The sequence below is a fragment of the Bufo gargarizans genome, chromosome 5 (genome assembly GCF_014858855.1).
Source record: "Bufo gargarizans isolate SCDJY-AF-19 chromosome 5, ASM1485885v1, whole genome shotgun sequence".
Lineage (NCBI taxonomy): Eukaryota > Metazoa > Chordata > Amphibia > Anura > Bufonidae > Bufo > Bufo gargarizans.
This window is the reverse complement of record NC_058084.1, coordinates 431,500,317-431,517,987: the sequence shown is the minus strand read 5'-3', so window position 1 is coordinate 431,517,987 and position 17,671 is coordinate 431,500,317. Positions and strand designations below refer to the sequence as shown.

Below are 17,671 nucleotides of genomic sequence, written 5' to 3'. Positions count from 1 at the left end.
GAGTAGATGCATGGACTACCGGCGGAGGCATTTAGTCTGACGAGGTCTGTGCCTCTTCATAAATTAAATTCTTGATCAATCTGGACCTATAGTGTTTTATAGTATATGTTCATTTTATATTACATTTGGCGTATTAGTAGGTTGTGATGATCTGCAGTACTAAGTAGTCATAGAGTATCCAGTTAAAACTTATGTCTTAACTGTTTCAACTTAAAACCCAGTCATAAGCCTAGCTCTTTTAAGATTTTGCCTAGGTCTCAAACTGAATGAATAGTGCTATCTATGCTGAGCCAATGTGTTAAGTCCCCCGCTTGTACTCCGTTCCTCTCCTAAGTGACAACTCTGCACCTGGATCACACAGACCTTCAGTGAGCTTTGTAGGGAACGGTGATATGTGACAGTCTGTAAATTCAAACAATAAGCTTGAAACCAGCGAACGCTCACAGCAAGTAGTATGCTTCATCCATATAAATCACTACAGCCCGGGATCCTATTGTGAGGTTCACTAGGGGAGCATCCAACCATTGTCTTACGCCCTCAATTTACTTCATACTGCAAAATAACGATCTGGTACACCATTGTAGAAGAAGCTATGGAGTCTTATAGCAAAAAACACATATGGCCATACAATGTACTCTATGCTACATATCCTGAGTGTTTTACATAATACAACCGTTATCTGCAGAGGAATAGTAAAGTTGAAATTACTTTACTTTACAAGCACATCAAAACAAAACGTCCTGGTCCACATGTAATGACTGTTGGCGTACATGTTCGCCATCAGTGGTAGTTACTTGTGTTCTCATCTGCACCAGAGCACTGCCTGCTCACAGCGGGTGACCAACAATGATTGGGCTCTTTCTGTAACTGCTGAGATCAGCAGTAACTTCAGTCCCTAGCAAAGGACCTCCATGCCAGGCATGGTTGTATGACTGTTACATTGTGCAAACAGCCATGTTAATGGAAAAATAAAAAAGTTAGGGCTCTCTAAATGCTGCGGTGCAGAACCAATCCATATCCTGCAGCTGAAAATAAAGTAAAAATGGGCTTGGTCCATCTGTTCACTATAGTTTGTGGCCTAAATTGTAATGTTTTTTTATAATTTTGTTTGTGTGACTTTGAAAAGATTTGAAACGTGGCCATGGTCATCTTTATAGATGGGATTACCCCTACGCTTGTGGAATGAAGAAATGGGGGAGCCCAACATTTAGGCTGCTCATAGCAGATGTATAAAGTCTTTCAGTGTACATTTCCAAATGTGTCTTCTATTATAACAGGTCTGCCTTTTAATAAATTAAGCAGAACTAGCACAAAAAAAACACCATTAGTAATTATTTTGAGCAGCTAAATGAGAGATTTATTTATTTGTTGGTCCCAATCCATGTTAGCTAATATTAATGGTCTATGGTCAATACATCTTGCGTCCACATGAGATAGTAGAGAGGTCCTGCACGGGACCCTCCTGTATTGGTCAGAGAACATTGCTATTATCACGGAGTGGCCCAGTCTGCCCCAGCCCATCCGTATATTAGATGTTTCCTGACAACAGCCGATCAATGATCGTCTTCTGAACCTGGGCTCAGTCCTCCACTGATTGCTGAACCGGATTCAATCTGATATTTTTCTTCTTTCTTTTTCCCTCTTTTAAGAAACTAGAACATTTGAGAGCTGCATGTAAATCGGAAACTCCTATCTCACTTAGAAATTTCCTGTAGCTCGGTTTGTCCGCCTCGTACTCACTCCGTCGTGGCATTTGACAGATGATTGCTGTCTCTCACTGTTTACTATGTGTAAACAGAAATCCATTTATACCAATGCTGGATATAATATGATGAATTACATACTAGGACAACCTTTTTGTTGAGATTGGTCGAAGCAATACCGTTTGATGAAGCTGGTGACTTCTGTTGTAGTTTTCCATGAATCATTTCCATACTTATTTTTTTTTATCTGAATGCCATGTGTGAGTTAAAATACCTAAAAAACTGAATCCAGTACTCGTCTTGTAGCATAATGCACACTGTATACACAGTGTCTATAAGTTCCCCTTCAATAATGCATTTTTCTTTCTTTTAAAACAGAAGGATGAGAACTACAGGAGTCTGCCCAGGGATACCAGTAATTGGTCTAAACAGTTTGAAAGAGATAAAGCTCGCTCTTCCTTGAGTGCCAGTCACCCTCTGGTGGACAAGTGGCTAGAGAGGCAGGAGCAGGTAAAACATTGCTATTTGTATTTGATTACAATGTAAAAAGAACTGGTCCTAATGGGGCCCAGTCTAAGAGATATATTACACTATTATATAGTGCAATGCAACAAATCCCAGGTTGCTACCATGAAATCAGTAGTGATAAACGGGTAATAAACCTATTCATAATTTTGGAAAAAGTTTGCTTGCATCTGGATTTCCCAATCCACCTTTTCACAAAGTCACTTGTTGACCATTTCATCCTTTCAAGATGCATAGTCTCAAACTTAGATTTCTTTTTTTCTTATGGTTCTTTAAAATACACTTGGATTAGATCCCCTATTTAAAGCTGGGAAGGCCCTCCATTTTTTAAGGATGCAGTTACCCTTAAAGGAGTTTTCCAAGACCAATAAAGCACCATCATTCATCAGCTAGTAAACTGAAGCAAGTTTGCTATATACTGGCGTTTTTCTAAATTCTCCAGTGTCTTTCCTACCACACGTCTCATTGGCTTATCTACAGTATCTATCAGGATTGTTCCACTGATGTCTTGTCCATTGATACAAGCATGTGTAGTTTGAGTAGATGGGTCATCTAAATGCTCTTCATGTCTAAGCAGCCGATAAAACTAGTCTTGGCACTAGGCATGATCTGATAGCCGTGCCCTCTTGCCCATTCTCTCCTCTCCTTTTTGCCTGCACAGCTGGTTGACATGCCAGTGGAAACTTTGGAAAATATAGTCTATGGTGCTCTGAAGTGCTCTATCAGTAGTGGGGATGTGAGCAAAGAGCACGCACCATCTACATCTTAATATCACGAAAGCATCAGAATTCACAAAAATATTATTTGTGTATCTCTCTCTTTTGCTACATTTTTGTTTAACTCTAAAAGCCTCTTCATTGACAGAGTTAAGATATTTACACGTTGCTCAAAAAGGGCCATGTGACGGGCATTTTCAGAACCATTGTTGAGAATGGGCCTGTTTACATATCCTATTTTTAGTGGTTTTCACGGACTGATAGCCTCCATACAATTGAAGGAGGCCGTCTTATCGGCTTTGTTTCAGAAAGCACCCATTAAAAAAATGGCTGTTTAATGTGAATGTATCCTAAGTAGTTTCAGTTTCAATGCCAGATGCCAGTATATTGCATATATAGGACTTTTTTTTATGCTTTTCTAATTCTTATATTTTTCCCATTATTATTATTATGTTTTTAAGTCTCCATGATCTATATTTCCTGGCCTCACTAAATATCCCCAGATGGAGGCTTTCTGAATTTGCCTTCTCCTTGTATAGTCTTTAAAGATATCATGGTATGATCCTAGGCTAAAAGTATAATATTTTTTGATTAACAATGTGTTTGACTGCTCCTCCTCCGCCAGAGATGAGATCGTAATTCACCCCTATGCAATGAAATTATTTTCTATACCAGTCTACCCTCCTTATTTCATTTCTACCCAGACTGATACAAAAATTTGATTTCCAGAAATCAAATTGCAGAAAATCACTCACAGCGGTGAACTAAATTAAAACAATACAGACCTATGTAAGTTAATCTCTGCAAATTATTAAACAGGGGAAAGGGAGAAATTCATATTTTGTTTTAGTTTTCTTGGTTTTAGCCGAGCTCAAGCTCTGTAGATCTACTTTGCAGGAGTAGATAGGAAAATTAAAAGCATTATAGCCATTAAATCAAGTTAGTAATTCAAGTGTAACTTGATTTTCAATATCCATAAGGTCAGTCAGTGGGATGGTTGCATTGACTTTTCAAGGACATAATTCGGGCGCCGGTTTCCATTCATGTTTCTGCCTGTAACATTACACATTTGTTTTACTATTTTATTATTATACTCTGAATTTGTTGTAGGGTGTAGTCTCTTTGAATAAGGGTTATGCGCAGGACCAGACTGGACCACCAGAATACCAGAGGATCATCTGGTGGGCCCTGTCTCTATAAAACTAGTGAGCCCCAAAGATCCAGAAGAACAAATACAATTTAGACCTGCCTTCGGACATAATCACTTGTCACTAGAGTCTATTTCTTATACATTTGTATTACATTTTATAATTTCAATAATTTCCTCTGGTGGGCCCAAGGAACTCAAGTCCAACACTGCTTACAAGATAAGTTTGACTTAACCATTTCCCGGTAGTAAAGTCTACATAGAGTGGCAAGCCAAGTCAATGTAGATGTGTTAGGCTGCCCATATACTTTAGATAGGTGTCAGCAGAATACTATTCCTCCCGACCCCCGTGACTTGGCCAAGCATAAATGTGTCCTCAGTAGGAAAGAGGAGTAAAGGTGGCCATACTAACGTTAAACGTTTGTTGAAGACAAAAGGATTGGGCATGTTGATGACCAACTTGCCTGATCAGTCTTTTCCCGATAGCGTTGTCTGGTCCAACGGAATCTACAGGGCCATAAATAATATTTTATTGGAAGTTAAGTTGCATTGTGCCTCGTGAATGGGGTTGACCCTCTTACCCATCTACTGCTTAAGATCACATTTTGGATTGCCACTTTTTACTAGTTGAATTAATGAACATATCTTTAATAGTCCGATTACTCATCATAGTTCACATAGTCCATTTCAATCACTTATAACCAGCAGCTTCATACTCTTTTTCATTGACCTAAAAGATATGCAAAAAAACAATCTAAGAAAATGGTCAGGAGATGCAAGTAATGGTTTATCCGATACAATTGACAAGTTATTTTTTATTTTAAAGCTTTTAATACTACTCTCTAATTAATGAGTTGTCATGAGTTTCTGGAACCTTAGTGGTTAATATAGGCCCTAAGAGAACCTAGTAAATGTTTTTTTTTTTTTTTTTTTCCAGGGATCAAGTATTGATGAATATCAGATTGGTGGGGGTCCGACTCAGCACCTCTACTGATCAGCTATTTTAAGGGGCAGCGGTGCTTGGCTGAGCACTGTGGCCCCTTACCTAAGGCTGTGACCTTTCTTCTATCAATCAGTTGGCCTTTCTGTCGGCCAGTCCCATTAAGGTACTATAAGCCCCACTGATATTGATGATCTATTCTCAGTATTTGAGTCCCAGACAACCCCCTTTAGCAGTAACATGTTAAATACTGTATCTGACCAATATAGGTAAGGTTTGTGTCCCATATATAAAACATCCAGGCCTTGAGTATTCTATATTACACAGATTCCCATTCATTGTCATTGGTATTACTCAATGAGCAAATTCTTTGGTGAAATCCATAATATCCAAATTCTTGCTAGCCAGTTATATGTTTAGGTTGCATTTGTTGCGATTTGCTTTCCGTCATGACCCACAATGCAAGTCAATGGGGAAGGATTTGTTTTCTCTGATACAATACAAAATGGTTCCGTCCTCCATTGACTTTCAGTGGCGTTCATGACTGATCCGTCTTGGGTATGTAATAGATAATACAACCGAATCCGTTCATAACGGGTGCAGATGGTTGTATTATCAGTAACAGAAGCGTTTTTGCTGAACCCTTCTGAATCCAGCAAAAACGCTAATGAAAGTAGCCTTAGCATCATAACATGGTCAGTGAATCCAGTCATAGACTTAGTTACCCCGTGTAACCAGCGTTTATTCATTTTTGGATTTTAGATGGTTTGTCAAGGTCTGCCACTCGCTTCAGTGAATCACTGCTATATAATAGAGCCTAGCATTGCAGTCGTCATGGAGTACTTTAATATAATTGACAGCTACCATGAAACCTTCCTCCAGTAATACGAGCAGTGAATATGAATCTGTACAAATTAATATTTGTTTTTGTTTTTTCAATTGCAAACCGCATTTAGAGATTTTGACGATTGAAAAATGAAGCTGTGGCTTTTCTATTTTATTTGTGGAGGTTATTACCTTTCACAAAATTTAAGCATATAAAATATCGGCCCATTTTTACTTCCACACAACACCTGGTAAGCTGCTTTATTTATGTCACTTTCGTCTTATTCAATATTGATATCATAAATTTTCACATAAAGATAATAATTTCTGGCGGTTGCCTTGACAAATTTATATGTGAAACGTAAATAAAATCTCTGTCGTTAAATTTGTTTTCTGGTGCGCCCTGCGGAATCGGGTAGTGCTCAGGAAGAGTTTATTCCTCCAGATGTTTGCTGAGATAATGTAGTAGAATTAGGAGGTTGAGCACATTTAAGGTCCCACTCACCTGCTGTTGGCCAGGCACTCGTTCAGCAGACAGCTATTCCTCACGACTCCCACACACACGTTCATGCTTGGTTTGGCCAAGCTTGTTTGTGTTTCCAGTGGTAAGAGAGGAGCAAGCTGCTGCCAGACACCTCTGGTGTCTTATCACCTGGGAGAGCAAAACGATCTGGCGTTGAAGTTAATTTTGCCCAGTCCTCCTTTGCCCCATTGGGGGTTAGTCGGGAGATACTTGGCTGGCCCAACCAAAATCGTCAGGTTCAGTTAATGATAATTATATAATTTGCGATCAATAGGATAAGGATTTTGTCAGAGTAGTGTTTCATGAAGAACCCAGTTGATGTGATAGATCCTGATCTCGAATGGTCTCTCTAAACCAAATACTTAGTATTGTTCTTGGGACCATTATGTCACAGAACATTATCCCATTGTTTTGTGCTGCGAATTTCAGATGCTGTTGATCTACTTTTGATGCCTTCAGTGAGACTTGATGCGATTGCTTGTGTTATTTATAGCTTAGTCACCACTTGTATCAAAAGTTCAGTATAGTTATTCCGTACTCAATGGCCCAGATCTACTAATGTGTCTGTGCCAAAAATCTGTCTGAAAGGAGGCAACTACACTGCTGTTGACATGCTTGACAAAAGGTGGGGCTTACTAGCAAGGGTTTGGAGCTTTGCAGGATATTAACTGGGCCTAAGATCCACCATTTTTCACCAGAAATGTGCCACAATTCAGGCACAAAACTTTGTCTCAAAGTAAGCCAACCAATAGTTGATATAGAGTCAGAGAGAAGTTTGTCCCTGCTCTAGATTCATCAACTGGCCTGAGCCACTGTGATGAATCTGCCGCAGGTTTAGACAGCCTCTCTAAGTTTACACCATCTTTAGGCTTAGTCAATGTAAGCCAATGTCTCATAAAGACCACCACTTTCTTAGATTGATGCCTTAGTGATCAGGTGATGAGCTCCTGGATTCCCAGTGGTGAAAATGTATTATATGCCACGTTGCAGTGTTTTTGTGCAACATAGTCTTAGGCTACGTGTACACAACGACATTTGTCGCGCGACAGATAGGGCACAACTACACTGCAACATTTGTAGCACTAATGTCGAGCGACAATTTTTATAAGGGCAGTTTATGGTGTCGCACTGCAACATACTGCGACGCAACAGTCGCAGAAAAATCCATCTCAAATAGATTTTCTGCGACTGTTGCGTCGCAGCATGTTGCAGTGCGACACCATAGACTGCCATTATAAAAATTGTCGCGCGACATTAGTGCAACAAAATGTTGCGCGACAAATGTCGTCGTGTAGACGTAGCCTTTAGCTGTTCTGACCGCGCCCTGATGAATTGCTTATAATGTGTCCATGTAGGCAATCGTCTGTGACCAGCAGCACAGACCTTTCTCCCAGGCTCCGAAATGCACTGTATGTGCACCAATATAGTGCAACAAACGGAAGCTTTGGGGATGTGGTCAGGATAGCCAAATAACTGACAAAGTAAAATACCTACAATTCTCTCCTAAAAAAAAAAATATGAGCCTAGCTGAGAAGTGGACTGCATGAAGACTTTAATTGTATCTTCAGTCATTGAGTGTCCCGATGCTCTGATGTCCATTAGCCTCCAAAGTAATCGCATTGATTAAAGATCACAAAAACTCTAAACAAGGTAAAGGCTTTAGAGTAATTATAAAGCAGGGAGAAGTGGATATGACTCAGTCTTTTTATATGTGTCCGTTTATGATCCATTTCTGGCTTCATTGATCAAAGCCTGAACGTGGAGACCCAGTCTCATTCATTCCATGCAGTCTTATACTAGAAGTTTCTAAATAGAGACAAGATGGCCACTGTTCCACCATTCTCCCGAAGATGAAGCTTTTCCGTGCCTCATTTGCCTAAGGAAGAAAAACAAAGTTTGTGTAGATGAGCATGCCTCATTTTCCTCTTCCATCTCTAAGGAGACTGGCAGCCGGATAGCACTGTGTCTGTCGTACCATTTTTCTTTTCACAAGAGTGTTCTAGGACTTCTGTTCTTCAAGATCATTAATAACTGATAGACTGGCCCAAACCCACAATCTGGGCTGACAGTCTTTGTGTATCCTAAAGCAGCAATATTTTAAACTCCTCGCATCTGTTGGTTCTGAATGAATATGAGTTGCTTTTCTTTTTTTTTTCCTTTTGCCAGCTTTAACCATCTGTTTCTGTGCTGTGGAACTGCATTTATTTCAGTTTGGTTTGCCTTGCTTTTTATTTTATTTTTATTTTATTTTTTCACTAGCCTTGATTTATTTTCTTCTCATCATGGTGACTGGTTTAGATTTGTTTTTTCTCTTTTTCATGTTAAACTCATTTACTGCCCTTCTCTTGACATTGCATAAGATTGTCCTCCTACCTTTCCATGAAGGCCAAATTTGCTGAAATTTTTTTTGTCTTTTTTTGTGTGTGTGAAATCTTCCGTGCTTACCCTGAGGATAGGTCATCAATATTTTTTTTTAAAAAAGCAGACAACCCCTTTAAAATGTGTCTAAAAGGCATTTTTAATTGTGTGATAGTCACAAGTCTTGGCGTATTCTTGTTTTACGATATTTTCAGGGGCAATTTATATTTATTTTTTTCTCTTGATCAAGCTATAAACTATTGCTTATAAATTTCAATTAGAGTAAAACCTTGTATCAGATCGTTATAGATTCCAGTGAAATGGAGTCCAATCTAGTCCAGGTCTTCTTGTGAGTGTTACTACTTTCCAGCAGTGTATCACTTTATAGCAGATCATTGGATCATAGGAATATGCTGAATATAATATTAAATTAACCTAGAGCAGGCATGCTCAACCTGCGGCCCTCCGGCTGTTACAAAACTACAACTCCCAGCATGCCCGGACAGCCTATAGCTATCAAACTACAGCAGGGCATTGTGAAAGTTGTAGTTTTACAACAGCTGGAGGGCCGCAGGTTGAGCATGCCTAACCTAGAGCCTAATGAAGATCTCATGAACTTTTTTTTGTGTGACGAAGTTTTAGCTCTGTATTTAAGGCTACATGCACACGACCGTATGTGTTTTGCGTCCGCAAAAAAAAAGGATGACGTTCCGTATGGCATCCGTTTTTTTTCTGGATCCATTGTAATAATGCCTATCCTTGTCCGCAAACTAGAAAAAAAATAGGACATGTACTATTTTTTTTTGCGGAGCAACAGAACGCACATACTGATGCGGACAGCACACTGTGTGCTGTCCGCGTTTTTTGCGGACCCATTGAAATGAATGGGTCCACATCCTATCCGCAAAAAAAACAAAACGGATCGGAAACAAAATATGGTCGTGTGCATGAAGCCTAACTTTTAGGGCTGTTTCACACGAGCGAGAGTCCATTACGGGAATGACTCTCCGTGTGCGAGTGTGATCCTCCTTCTCTGGACTTGCAGGAGCGCACGGCATTATCATAATTTATAATGCTATGTGTCTTCTTGAACTTATTTCTATAGAATCATACTGACAGCTTTATGTCACTATGATTCTGTGGAAAAAAAAGGCCATGCAGAGACACATGGCGTTATAAATCATGATAATGCCGTGCGCTCCTGCAAGTCTAGAGCGGAGGATCACACTCGCACACGGAGCGCGATTCCCGCAATGCACTCGCTGGTGTGAAACAGCCCTTAAGGACCACTCTTTATATTTATGCGGCATTAACGTCTCACTCCCTGAAGTTTAGTATTCTCATACTATGTTTAGTTTTCTTCCAATATCATTTAAAATATACATTTTTATCAAGTTAAGTACTTGGATCTGAAATGGCTTAATTTGCTTTAATAGGAGTTCACAGTAGCTATTTTCAATTATTCTGTATTCCATTGAGTTTGCGAGGTTTGAAATTACAGGCTGATGAGATTAAAAATGGTTCCAGCTTCCCACCAAGCATTTATTAGTCCTGGGGGAATGTGCCTGTTGAGAAATGTGTGTTGTAACACCAGGCAGATTTTACTCGGAGAAGGGGCAATGTTTTAAAAAAAAACTGGTTGGCAGGCATCAGCGCGGGGTACCCCGCAATACCCCGCAAGTACAGGTATTTAGCTCCTATAAGTTAAAACAGGTGGAAGGTCCTCTGTAACTAGACTTCTGAAGGCTTATCTCTGCCTGCCTAGCTTATGCTAAAACTGTAAAGCATACCGAGGTAACTACTCGTCTTTCATAGAGGGCCCATCTGGGCTCAGTGCAGTTTTTAGGCACCTTTTTTAGACATTGTGTGATCAAGGAGTGGGAGGAGGTGGTGGCTTCTGAAGAAATTGATGAATACTGTATTACACTGCCCGCTTTTTCGGCAGATGTTTGCTAATGAGCATTCGTATGAACTCTTGTTAGCGATCATCTTGCAGTGAACTGCCGCCGATTGCACGATGGTCGTTTATCTCGTGATCCAAATCTTTTGACCGGTTAAGAAATTAAGTTTGCAGGCAGCAGATTGGTGTCTAATCATGATATGCCACCTGCAATCTACTATACAGCATGGGCACGAGTGAAGGCATAGCAATCTGTGGAGGAGATCGCTGCATGTAATAGCTGCGGTCTCCTCTGCTAGCGAGCAGGCGATTGCCGGGAGGGAACACGTCTGCCACATTGGGATGTGTAATAAAGCCTTAGACAATCTCTCCCATACGTGCATCCAATATGTCTTTTTGTATCATGATATTCATTTTACATAGCAAAATCTGGGTTATCTTGGGCTTTTATGTGGGTAATTCTAGGGTCACATCATCGTTTCATTTTCAAAAAGCAAAAAAGGATCCTTTATTATAAGCATCCGTTATGCTCGTTTTGCATCCGTTTTCATCTAAGATTCGTTACTTTAGAGATGTTCCTCGTCTTCCGTCTGAAATAATGGATCTCTGACAGAAATGTCTAAAACGGATGCAAAATGAGCATAACTGAGCGTAATGGATGCTTAAATGATTGCTTTCTGTTCTGACAGATAAGAAGAATGTAAAATGAAATGGTAATGTGAACCTAGCCTAAGGTGTATTATATGAAAACCATCATTTCCCTAGTTGTCTCATTGACAGCTTCTCCTCATACGTGCAGACCTTTATAGACTGTAAGAATGTGCACGTGGTTACTACAACTATATATATCTGTTGCCTCAATTTGCTGCCAGTTTAGACCCACCTACAATATGAGACCAATTTTAGATTTTTTTTCCCCACGCCCCACTTTGGTTCCCAGTCCAGCTTTAACTGGAGTGGGTGCACTGAAGATTGTAAAAATGGTGTTTAGGGCTGAATTAGACAGCCCGATTCTGCTGGCAGTTGTTGTGCCGAAGCGTTCCTTCCCAGCAATCACCTGCTGCTATTACATGCAGCGATCTCCTCCTCAGTATAGGGAGGAGCGATCGTTATGCCATCCCTCTTCCCTATACTGAATCATTGTTTGCCGGCAGCAGATTGAGATTGGACACAGTAATGTTACACATTATAGATACTAGATTTCTGAAGATGGGAGGTTGATCCAGGGAGCTATTCTGATTGCAATATTTGGGATCGAAAGGAGTATTTCTTTCTCCTGGAAACATCTCTTATACCACAGGGATTTTTTGCCTTTCTTTGGGTTAACTGTGACTTGGGGTCCATTCACACGTCCGTGTGTGTTTTGCGGATTCGCAAAACACGGACATCGCCGGCATTCTCATAGAAAAGGCCTTTTCTTGTCCGCAATTGCGGACAGGAATAGGACATGTTCTATTTTTTTCAGGATCAGAATTGCGGACTAGGAAGTGCGGATCCGCAATAGAAATGAATGGGTCCGCAATTCCGTTCCTCAAAAATGCGGAACAAAATTGCGGAGGTGTGAATTGACCCTTACTCTGGATCAATAGGCTGAACTGTATGGATGGATGTCTTTTTACATCCTTACAAACCATGCCACTATGTATCAGGAAAGTAAAGGGATGATGAGATCTGCACACCCTATAGAGTTGAGTGCTCACGGAGGACGATGGATCGTCTCGTGGCACACCAGAATCAATTGATGCTTTTTAATTAGTAGACATATTACATCATATATATAGTGTATAGTACATCCGGATTGGAGCATATGAGTTAGTCGGGACAAACTATACGACTATTAACTCATATGCTCCAATCCGGATGTACTATACACTATATATATGATATGATGTAATATGTCTACTAATTAAAAAGCATCAATTGATTCTGGTGTGCCACAAATTTTCTACTATGTATCAGGAAAACTTGGGTGAAAAGTGCATTAAGTTTGGCCAAGTAGTAAAGTATACTCCAATGTATTTAAGTGTGGGAAAGCAGGTAACTGGAAGACCTCTACAGACTGCTCAAACCTGCTATAAGATACAAATCACTAGAAATCTTCATGACCTACTAAATAAAGCTCCCATATTGTTTAGATTGTAGTCAGATTTCCAGAAATAAAAATCTGAGCAGTACTGAATGGGGTTGGTCTTGGAAGGAGGACCAGGCTGGAAGATTCCACATGTTTTATCTTCTGACATTTACTGTACCTATCAAAGACCAGAAGATCATTTTTTGGGTAGATTTTCCTTCTAAGAAACTAAGCAACCTGAAGTAGAGATAAATGTGGAATGTGCGGTTACCACGTTGGTTGTGCTCAGTGGGCAACCTTATGAAAGCCAGCAAATGTAGACGTGAGTGCCTACGCTTAGATGTCCATCCTAAGGCCTCATGGACATGGCCGTTTTTCGGGTCCGCATCCGAGCCACAGTTTTTGCTCGGTTGCTGACCCATTCACTACAATGGGGCCGCAAAAGATTCAGATAGCATTCCGTGTGCTGCCCGCATCCGTTGCTCCGTTCCATGGCCCCGCAAAAAATAAAAATAAAAAAATGTCCTATTCTTGTTTTGCGGACAAGAATAGGCATTTTTACAAATTGCCGGAGGCACACGGGGCGGCTTCTGTTTTTTACGATCCATATGCCATCCATTTTTTTTTTTTTCGGATCTATTGTAACAATGCCTAAAACAGACAAGAATAGGACATGTTATATTTTTGCGGGGCTACGGAACGGACATACGGATGTGGATAGCACGCGGTGTGCTGTCCGCATTTTTTTGCGGACCCATTGAAATGATACGTTCATGTGCATGAGGCCTAAGAGTAATGACTTTTGCGAGTGCGATGAGCACCTGTTGACACTTTCCGCTAACCTTTTAGTCTTGTCCTATAATGTTGATATACAGTTCTTTTCATGCAGTTAGTGCTGTGTGGAAAACTTTTTTTTATTTTATTTTTCCCCCCCCTGAAATATCTCACTTTTTTCAACAAGTGATGCGTGCTATAGAATTTCTATTCAACTGTTTTATTCTTGTCATTTAGAGTTTTTTCTCCACTTTGCTGGCAGCAGTGATTTTTAGACATATTTCTTGCCAATAGAAGTGCTATGAATTTTCTTTAGAGATGACCTACAACTTTCCAACCTTTCTGTCTACCTTAAATAGTCAGATCTGACGATATGTCTCTCACATCTCGGGATGTGTTCACTGCAGGGAGCTGGTTCAATCATTCCTCTTCCTGAGCGCTTTGTCACTCTTCCATCTCTGTATCAAGCTGCCCTCACATCACTTTCACATCATGACCTCGCATGCCCACATGCTTTGAAACCTACTTCTCTCCAGTGCATTGCGAAATCCCCTTCTATGCTTAAAAGTCTCATCTCCTGCCCTGTTTTTCTTATCTCTTCTGCATTCTTGGTACATTACAAAACTTCCCCTTTTAGCTTGCATACCGCATTCCCAAAAGGAGATTTTTGATTCTGAAGTTCCGGTAGTCCCACATATATACTGTGTTTATTTACCCATGGTCCCTGCTGGATAAAGTATTGAGTGTGAGCCATTAGTCAATTCCCATCATGGCTGTCCTATAATTAGAGAGTCAGCACCATGTAACTGAAAGCAGCCCTTCTTGGTTAGCCCTCATTAGTTATAGAGGGTTGGAGGCGCCTGTTGGTGTCAGTTGGAACTTTACCATGAAAACACTTTCAACTACAACAACCAAGTCTTGGTTTTGATAAAAACAATGGCCTTCATCTCAGCCTAGAATTCTCTTATTTTATTCTTATGACGAGCTTGGATAGGGCTTGAAAGTTTTGAATCAGAAATGTATGAATATTCTCAAACTTGGATTAAAATGTATACACGTATGTGCAGTGCAGAGCCTAAAGTTGACATACACATTTTGCAGAAGTTTGATGACCATGAAAAGCTTATTTTTATTTTTTTTAAATCGGTGTCGTGTGAATGTAGCCTAAGTAATTGTCCAACTTTTCATCAAACTTTGGAACATGATACGGGAAAATAGCCATACTGTATATCCATCCGTAGATAGCGGTTTTGGTGTACCTGCCCTAATAGTTTTGTAGTAGGATTATGACTGCGAGCGATGCCTTAGATGCAGCTGTGGGGGGAGACCCTGGCTCACCTTAAAGGTGTTCTCCAGGATTACTATGCTTTTTAACTTATTTGCTCATGCAGTTGCTTACGTTATGTACAAGTTCCCTTGCTTTTATTTAGACTCTCCTGACCCATTTTCACCATGTAAACAAATCCCTTTGGTTGGTTTCCATCCTGTATGTAGCACTTTCTGTTGCTGTATCCAACTAAACCCATGATGCACTTCTCTTTTCTCCTCCCACCCAGCTATTTACATAGCCACTCCCCTATCACTTCCCCAAACAACTCCCAGCAAGTTTATAGCTCCTCCCACCGGCTAGTTACGTAGACACTCCCCTATCACTGCCTGAACATCCAGCTAGTTTATAGCTCCTCCCACCAGCTAGTTACGTAGACACTCCCCCATCACTGCCCATGAGCATAACATAACAGGCTAAATACCTTCATAAATTATTATTTTAAAGGTTGTTGATGCAAGCCGGAAAATCCCTTAGGATGGATGCAGATGGATATATGGCTTGGTTGTAGTTCCTTGTCATGTTCCAGGGCTTGTTGAAAAGTCAAACATTGACTTTTAGTGAGTCGCCTTCAATAGATGGCACTAGCACAAGATGTTTCTCTTTCTCTGGAAGATACCCCTTTGTGTATTATTTTACCATGGAGCATTGCCGCAGTGTTTATACACACACACAGCTGGGGTCTCTTTAAAGAAGCACTCTCACAAAAATGTTTATTCTCTAACCTGTTAGAAAGGTTAATGATGGAATCTGTAGTGAAAGTTATCTCCTTGCCAGTAACTGTATTTGTGAGTTATCTACTCCCTTCTGATCCTCAGCTGTGTCATGTGACCAACACTCTGATCTCCAACTGACACAGGACAGGAAGTCGGTTACTTCTCTGTTCATTCCTATGAGACTGACATTGGGGCTTCCATGGGAATACATAGATAAACTGGCTTCCTGTCCACACAAAAGTTGCTGTGTTATTTGGAGAGCCAGAGTGCTGGTCACATGATGCAGCTGAGGATCAGAAGGGAGGTTATAACTCAAATACAGACACTGGTAAGAAGATTACCTTCTCTATAGTTTACATCATGTATCTTTCTAGCAGGTCAGAGAATAAACATTTTTGTGGGAGTGTTTCTTTATTGAGAGCCAGTACCTTACCAAGAATTAGAAAGATTACTGTCATTTCGAGAAAATTCAAAATGTAAGTTCTTCACTGGTGGGACACAAGTTGTTCTGTTCATACACATTTTTCACTCCGTCATCTGCAAAGTTTGATGATTATACTAATTATGGATGAATGCTCTAAAAGATGTGGACACACTTACTCTTCTAGATGCGCTCGATATAATGACCCTTCTTACAGCCACTGGGTACGACTGTAAATGCGTTTCAATACATCTGCTAAAAAAAAAGATCCTTTTAGAGAGGCTTGAGAGGACAGTACGCATTGAGTTCAATGCAGCAGATGGTTATACAGTGTACACTGCAATTAGGTTCTCTAGCCATTCGTGTGAATGTTCAAAATGTATGGAGCTGATTATATGTTATTTATGGACAGTTCAAAGAGATTGGATCGCGGAAATTTAACGCCAGAAACAACTCCTAAAAAAGCAACATATATTGATTATTGTGCTCTTTTATAATGATATAGCCTAGTCATTCCCCAAACACTCGGCTCTTGGTGCTAGGCATTAAGGGGCACCTGGATTTCACAATGGATGACTACATGGTGGGATCGCCAGCATTCATCCTCCACGTTAACCGAGAGCAGCTGCTTAATACAACATGGCCTTCCTACCACAATGCTTGCAATTGTCCTTTGCATGTTTTGTGCCAAATTGCATGCCACCATCCCTCTTTGTGAAAGACAATCCATTACTGCTATTTCCCTATTAGTTGTCTCTGTTTTTTTAGCAGACGCCTTTACTTTGTGCCAGTCAGCTGTGTGAAGCAGAGCCATGGAACAGCTTGGTCCCACATGTGCAAATTATACCCCTACATCTTTTAATCAAATCCTTTGCTTCTTGTGCCAACAGTTCTTCCGAAATAAGGGCATACATACTTTAACCGTTTAGTGATAACTTCCTGCCTCTTCATAGAATTGCTGGCCCAAATTCTGTCCGAATCCTGATAGATTGATATGTTTAATATGTATGCCTTTATGACCATTAAAGGGAACCTGTGACCATGAAAATGCAGAGGATTCTGCAAGCAGCATGTTGTAGAGCGGGAGGAGCTGAGCAGATTGATATATAGTTTTATGGGAAAAGATTCAGTATAAATGGTATTTCAGTCATTTAAAGGGGTATTCCCATCACAGACAATGGGGGCATATCGCTAGGATTGTCTGGCAAGGAGAACGTAGCAGGGAGAGCTGTGGCTGGAGGACCCCGGGTCTCCCGGGGTCTGTCCACCACCAAGCGCTGCTCCCATACATGTGAATGGGAGCGCACATGTGGCCCCTGCTTCCATTCATTTTTATGGGGCAAACAGATGAATGGAGGGCGGCTGCGCATGCACAGTGCACCCTCCATTAATTTCCCTGCCCTGTTCTTGTAGGTGCGGGTCCCAGAGGTTGGACCCATACCGATCAGGCGGTCCTATCAATTAGTGACAGCCTTCCCTCTATGAGGAGGCGGTCCTATCAATTAGTGACAGCCTTCCCTCTAGGAGGAGGCGGTCCTATCAATTAGTGACAACCTTCCCTCTATGAGGAGGCGGTCCTATCAATTAGTCCTCTATGACTGTATACAGATATAGCTGTCAATCACTGATAGGACCATCTCTGGGACTTCAAAGCCCGGAATGAACAGGAATATAAATGTATAAATGACAAGAAAGTTATACTGAATCTTTCCCACAAAGCTATTT

General features: G+C 40.6%; 1 protein-coding gene across 1 annotated transcript in view; it reads left to right on the top strand.

Moving 5' to 3' along the window:
- PARD3 (par-3 family cell polarity regulator) overlaps positions 1-17,671 on the top strand; it is a 699,053-nt gene that overhangs the window by 221,001 nt on the left and 460,381 nt on the right. The window contains 1 exon segment of the mRNA XM_044295563.1: positions 2,082-2,213. Coding sequence (XP_044151498.1) covers positions 2,082-2,213 — 132 coding nt within the window.